General features: G+C 35.9%; 1 protein-coding gene across 1 annotated transcript in view; it reads left to right on the forward strand.

Annotated features, from left to right (window-relative positions):
* TRPM6 (transient receptor potential cation channel subfamily M member 6) overlaps positions 1-7144 on the forward strand; it is an 81538-nt gene extending 74394 nt beyond the window's left edge. The window contains exons 38-40 of the mRNA XM_071448650.1: positions 1686-1737; positions 6018-6124; positions 7023-7144. Coding sequence (XP_071304751.1) covers positions 1686-1737; positions 6018-6124; positions 7023-7144 — 281 coding nt within the window. The remainder of the gene's footprint in view (positions 1-1685; positions 1738-6017; positions 6125-7022) is intronic.
* Positions 7145-7469: the final 325 nt, after the last annotated feature.

A 7469-nucleotide genomic window follows, 5' to 3' on the forward strand; every position in this document is an offset into this window, starting at 1 on the left:
AAATGCCTCCAGGCTGAAAGACCAAAAGAGCAGTTAGATAAACTGCAGGAACATTTAATCCAGCTCCAAAAAAGGCACTCCGCAGTTAAGGTAGTTGTATTTTTCATAAATAAATATTTTTATAAATGTATAAACAATACAGAGATTCAAATGTACTTGGGTACATACGCACACGATATGTATGTAAATCTGTCAAAAATGTGTGCACTTTCTGCATTTTTTATTGTTCATATTAATAGATCTGTATGCAGTTTAAATAAGCTGTAAACCTGAATGCTATTCACAAAGTCTAGTGACTCCTTCAAAGAGCATGTGATAATTTTACTGTACATATGTACGTGGGAAGATGGCATATTTTGAGGAGATAAAACAGTTGACAATGTTCAGATGAACATCACCCATAAAACAGTATAAACACTATCACTTTTCATTTCTGTCAAGGGAAAAGTCTATGGGTAGCCAGAGACTTAACATATTTATATTTTACGGCATCCAGAAGCTGTAAGTTACAAAAAAGATGTACTTATTATGCAAAATAAGCTTATAATTCCATCCTTGCCTTGATTTGCTTTAGCTGCATATAAAAAAAAAAGAAATTATACAGAAAGAATAAATGTGTCTCTGCCATAGCCTATGAGAATTTGAATGAAATTTGCTCAGGCTTATTACATAACTCTCAAAATTCCAGAGCAACTGTGTTGGCTCAAAAATGGAGAATATAAACATCTATGTAAATCTCAGTTTTCATCTTAAACAGAGATCAGCTATAGTTTTTGCCTCATATTTAATTCTCTAAATCTGAAACTCAGGAAAAGTGCAAAGGCTGCTCTCCTTGGAGTTCTACTAGGATGGATCTAGATAACAATTTACTATTTAATACCATGGCCATCTCCACATACACATATAAGTACATACACATTTTGCCTAATTTACATCAACTGAAATGGCCTATATTGCAGGCTGGGGGTATTTCAGCAGCATTATCCTGTCTCCAGAATCTTTATTTTTGTTGCAAAACTTAAAGTTACCATGTTGAAATAAAAAAAAAAAAAAAAAAATTACATATCACATGGTCATATGACCATATATTTTTCATTATTGTAAAAGCACAGCAATTTTTTCAGATTCAAGAAAAGATTATTTTCTAAAGGTAGTATACTTTAATCAGTTTGGCAAAAACTGCAACATAGGTGTCAAAATGTAATTATTTCTTTAATATGCTTCCTTCGCCACCCAAGTGGAGAAAGGGATAACAGATGCAAATATTTGCACATCATGAAGTTGTGACTTCTTGTGTTTGTTACCTTGAAGAGAATGTGTGTCTCAAAGTAGCTCTATTGATATTGGTAAGATCCGTATCTGATTAGTACCTTTACTCCAGGTAAAATAACAATGTTTTGGTTGGTCACATTTTAGTTAGTTGAGCTTCAACATATTTATTGTATTTTCATATACTTTCCATCTACAAATAAATTAACCTCAAAGCAGCTGAAGAACTGTAACTGTATTGCCAGTACTTTACAAATATTTATACTCGTAGCATTTTCATTCTCGCTCATGACCACTTTAACTATGACACTTTATGATATATCAATTAAATGGTTAATTACATCTTTTGTTAAGTGCCAGATTATGAAATCATGACTACCTTTCTTTGTAACACACACAATGTTTATTTGTTGTAGGTGTTGGGGAAAACCTTACAGATCCATCTGTGATTAAACCTGAAGATAAAAAGTAGGTTTCTTTCTGTTGAAATTGTCATTCATTTCAGACATTCAGCCAGCAGTCTGTATATTTTGGATGGTTTTCTATATTTTGTGGGGGAGGTTTTAATTTCTTTTTTCACATGGTGTTTGAGTTAAATGATAGTATGATGCCAATGGAGAGACTGGGTCTTCTCCCATGCTTTGAAGGACTCTGAGTGTCCCAGCTCTCACCGTGGGCTAAGAGGTGTATGAAAGGTGGGAGGGTCTGCGCTGCTGTGCTGGGAGCAATCTCTTCACAGAGCTGGACAAAGGATATGAATATGGCAGTCCAGTTTCCCCTGAGTTTTTTCTAGGAGTATATGGGGACACAATGGCTTAAGAGGATGAAGAGAGGGCCCCATGCCCCTCTCCAATAGGTTTTTGTTCTGCACTTAAACATGCAGCATGATTTCAGAAATGTGATATGAAGATGGTAAATCATGAGTGGAAACTTACAAAAACTGCATAGACTAGACACACAGAAACAGCAGTCTGCCTTTGTGAATCAAATTTCAGAATCAGAGCCATGGCTGTTCTCCCATTCTGTGACCTTGCTCTTCAGTGCTATTTCCTGCAGTAAGAGCAGAAGCAGTGCTGTTGATGGCTGCTCTCTTACAGCTCTCCTACACTTCCTAAACCCCATCCCTCTCCAGATCTGCCCTGACATCCCTGCCCCTCCCCTTTCTGGTGCTCATCTTGACTGACCCTTGCTCAGCTCGTGCCATTTGATTGAAGGGAAGTCTCATGTTTGGAAGGTAGGAAGGTAGGGAGATGCAAATGTAAATAGTTTAATTTAATATAAAGGGCAACTAACTATAGAAATGTCAGATTACTTGCCTACAACTTGGAAATCCAAGTTAATTTTGTAAGCAAGTTCTTAGTTCCGGAACCATAATCAGTATTTCAAAAAGATAATTAAACAACTGTCTTAATGTTTAATTATGACTGTTGGTGTATTGTACATATAAAATTTATATTGAAAACAACAAATATATGAGAGCAAAGATATGCTGAGTGCTTCTCACTGACAAAGTCTTTGCCCTAAGTAGACCATATGTTCATGACAGAAGCACATAGATAGCTCAAGTTAGAGATGCAGAGAGGTCAATCATGTAGTTGTTCTCAAGACTTTAGCAAAAAAAAGGCTTTTAAGGTACAGATGTATAAAATTCTGATTTTCTACTGTTCAAGTAGATTTTTAATGTCAGTGGTCACATAAACAGTAACAGTTATTGCTGTAAACAGCACAGAGGCACTGACCAAAGTAGTTCACAAGACAAGTCAGTTTATCCTCTTTAACATAAGGATAATATTTACCTACATTAATTACTGTGAAGTTTATTTTTATTAGTGTTCTTCTCTATTGTTTTTGCTATTAAATAATTTTGTTTACCAAGCTTATTTTTAGGACTTTTTATTGTTTATCATCTGCAAAATAGTTAGTCCTAGTTAGAGAGGAAGTGTTGATTAATTCATCAAACCCAGCTTGATTTTCTTGTATTCAGGGAAATTTTCAGAACAGCAACAGTGAAACTATATTGTTTGATTTAGGGCTATAAAGGAATAAGGCAGTGAAACTGTGGTGTTTTCTAATTCTAAGAAATGCTTTCTAAAAGAGTAATAAGAATTACACTGTAAAAGCACTGTCTTTGCTCTAACCTTCATTTGCTCACAGGAGAAACATTTCTGACAGAGGCAAGATGTATTTTAAGTTTTCTTTTGTAAGTAAGATACTTAGATAAGATCAAAACCTGCCTCAAAAGATACCTTGCATTCATGTTCTCTTGAAAACCTAGGATAAAATAGATGACTCCTGACTTATGGGGCTGATTGAAATTTTAGCTTTACTTATAGTTAAATTATTTATGTTTTGCTCTTTTAACTCCATCAATTTATTGGCTCATGTCATTTTCCTGTCATGTGTCATGTAAGTCTTTAATTTCATGCATCCCATATTGTGTTTTGGAAAGGTCTTTGCAATGGCAAAGTGTGACCTCCAGGTCTGTGGTAGTCCATAAGATAGCTTTATGTCTTGGTTTTATATCCAGGTCAAGACAAATATAATAGATCTGTTTGGAAAGTATGCCTAATGTTGTGACAGCTCAGACAGAACCTGAGATGGTGCAAATCAGTGTAAGATCTGGCCACAGGAACTTCATAGAATGTATGAAGGGATAAAGTGGTACAGATATGAGATTCACAAGAAGATTTCCTTTAAAACAGAAGTAATTGAGGCACAACAGCAAGGTTTAACACAGTCCTTGTAGACTTCTGCCCTACCCAAATGTTGAGAAGAATTGCCTCAAAAGCAATACTTTGGGTGCTTTTTGTAACATGTACTAGTTTGCAAGGCCAAAGTTAATGAGGGTAGAGTTTTCAGGGATATTATATGACATTCAGAGATGAAGAAAAGTGTTCTGATTTTCAGACTGAAAAGAACTGATACATTCACAGAGCATTTGTTTCCAATTGTTTGATATTATCACTGCCTGAAAGATTTTTCCTGTTTTTGTTTTTGTTTGTTTGGTTTTGTTTAGGTTTTTTTTCTTTTTTTTAATGTAAATATTTCTTTCTCATGCTACCTACTGACAACTCAGAGAAAAAAAAAATCAACAGTCTTCTCCTTCAATCTTTTTTTTTCATGTTAAACCACTCCCTAATCTTTACATGTTATGGTTTCTAGGCTGATGATCATTTCCCATTTATCCCCAGATTCCTTGAAATAATTTTCCAAATTTAAATGCAGTATTCCTCATGAAGCATTGTCTATAATGAGTAGACAGGAAAGGTTACTTCATGTATATTACAGAGAGTATACCTTTTTATCTCAAAACAGTGTGAGAAGATATCATTCTGTCTTACTTGCTTCACCTTGCTTGGAGTAATGGTTAGATTAGAGGAGGTATCAGAGTGGTTGTGTGGCCTTGAAATTAGCAAAGTCTTCCTAATTTCCTATATCTGTTCAAGCAAATACTTAGGAACACTCTATTTCTATAGCATTTCATCAGATTCCAGAAAAGCATAGAAATGGCTATACTGCATCATGTTATTTAAAGTTATTTAAGTATGGCCCTTGATTGATAATTCACTTCTTCCCTTGTTTGATGTATTAATTTGCATTATAAGATGATTAGATGAATGCTTCACAGGATCCAGGAGACACATATTCTCTAGGGTCTGCAAGAAAACAGAAAGATACTAAATTTTGTATAGTAGTTTCGGTTAATCATTGCTGTTGTCTTGTGTGAAAGGGAGAAGTTTCATGTTTGAACACTGTTTTCCTTAGAGAGAATATAGTTTTGTTAGTGTGAATTACAGATAGATTTGATAAAGTATTTTTTCTATAGCTTCTCAGAGCTGTAATTGATTTCAGATTTGGAAATGTGCTGTTTCCACTCTGCATGCCATTAAAATAAAATACTAGTATTTGTAAAGTTTCTTTGGAAGTGTTTCTTGTGTGCTGTGTTCCATAGTGTCTAGACTGTCAAATTCTTGAGAGTAAAGGTGCAGTTAAACTAAAATACAGTGCAGCTTTCAGACTACCTTAAGAATCTGTGGTAACTGTGGGGTACTTCCAATATGTGTGTGGATAGAGGTGGTTTCTGTTTGTAATTGTGGCAGTTTCTTTCAGAATATGCAATATAATTCCACAAATGGATCCCCTAGTAGCATTGATTAATTGGTCAGAGAACTGACACGTGGAGATGAGCACAGGATGAAGACTATAAATTTTAAAACCTTGCTTGTCAGCTGCATACTGTGGGTTTTGAGGTTTTAATATTTTTTTTTCATTTTTCTATGCTGCAGGTTTTTGTGGCTAGGGTTCTGCTAGACTTTGCATTTCTGGTTTTAATTGAAGAGAAAATAAGTCCTTGTTAGCTCTGTTTTATTCTCACATACCCTGCATCAAAACTGAAACCAGACTACTTGCTTGGGAAAAAGATGTGGCTGCAGCAGAATCATCCTGTGGCAAACGTCATCAAAATGTCACTGTGGCCAGATTTCCTTTCAGCCTCTTAGTAGGGACTGATGGGTCTGTCGTGTCTGCCTTTAGAGAAAAAAAAAAGTAGTGTGGGATATATGTAGGCTAGTATTTTACTGGAACTGACAGTTTTCTTGTCTCATATCTAAGAAAATTTGATGTGTATTAACCTTTGATTGTTTTGATAAAAAGGGTTAACTGATAAAAAAATTAAAAATGGCATCATCTCCCTCCCCTTTAATTGCTTCATTTTAGATTCACTGATTTTTTAAGAATATTTCTTTTAGGTCTGGAAAAATGGTATTTGGACCAGCAAACCTAGGAGAAGATGCAATAAGAAACTTCATTGCAAAGCATCGTTGTAATTCTTGCTGCAGAAAGCTGAAACTTCCCGGTATGCAAAGTAAAGATTAATTTTTAATCTATGTATAACTTTACAAGTGCAACGAAGTAAAGGTCTCAATGTGCTATAAAGACAAGAACTGAAATTCTATTGAGCTGAAAGACTCAGGTAGGTATAGTCTTCCTGTGCAAGGGCAGATATTAGAATACTACTCTTTTGCCTAACATCCATTTAAGAGTGGGAGCTCATCAACCTGATGTTGGCATTCAGCATGAAAGCTTCTTCCCATTGAATTTTTTCCCTTTCTTTGCTAAATGGGAGCCCATTTTTCCAGGATCATCACTGCAGCTACTATCTGCAATAATTTTTACAGTAAGAAAGAGTAACAATAGAAAATTTGCAATGCATCAGCTGGGGAAAACCTGGAGGTTTTCTGGCTCTGCTGCAGCCCCTACTTAGGCTTGGTTGGATTGCCTGTTGTTCACATTACATTTGGTAGAATGTGCTTCTATGTGATGTGTGGCACGTTTTAAAGACTGAAAGCCAAAATAGATTGCTTTCTGTATGACTTTCAGACACTGATTTTTTTTTTCTGTAGAGGAAGCTCCTTCCCTTCATGGCCTACATGAAGTAATAATTGCTATTTTATTCTGAAACAGAAACTGCAGTGTTATTGGTTTGATTATTTTTGTCTGTGGCAGCTGGAGATAATAGAGGGGAAAATCAGCTGAATGAATACAATCAGGGAAGGTTCATTCATATGGGCTCACACCACTGAGTTCCCCAGGGCTCTCAACTCCCTGCTTCTTATTTGCCTTGCTCCAGATTTTCTTCCTCCTGGAAACATCAAATAAACTGCCATGAGTTATTGGGTTGAACACTGCTTGAGATGTTTGTGCTTTTCAAACATTCACTTGGCTGCGTTATTGAATTTTTTTTCCTGCCATAGATTTGAGAAGAAGTGACTACACACTGGAAACTGCTGGTCCAGCCTTTGGAATAGAAGTGGAAGCAAGCACTGAAGAAGCTGATGATGCAGATAAGCCTTCTGAGTGTGATACACAGCTGTGAAGCAGAGAGCTCATGTGTTTGCATCCTTCAAAACCTGTTCTTTATCACTGCCAAGGGTTTGTCCAAAATAACAAAATACAGGTGACTGAGTGCAGCATCTGTCTGCCCTAGCTAGACTCTATAGACAAGGAATGAAAAGAATCAGCTTTATTTACTCCCCTTGCATTCTCTTGTGCTGGCCTTTCTTGTACAGATTAACAAATCACCAGGAGCAGGTCACCCCTTACCTGGATGAACTCTCTCATCAGTGCCATTTTTGATGATGTGGGTCATGGTTCCAAGTTATATTTTCTTAGGAAGATGATTGTGACAAGTTTATTTCCAA

This window comes from Agelaius tricolor, unplaced genomic scaffold (assembly GCF_023055355.1).
Source record: "Agelaius tricolor isolate 1412-34295 unplaced genomic scaffold, bAgeTri1.0.p SCAF_27, whole genome shotgun sequence".
Lineage (NCBI taxonomy): Eukaryota > Metazoa > Chordata > Aves > Passeriformes > Icteridae > Agelaius > Agelaius tricolor.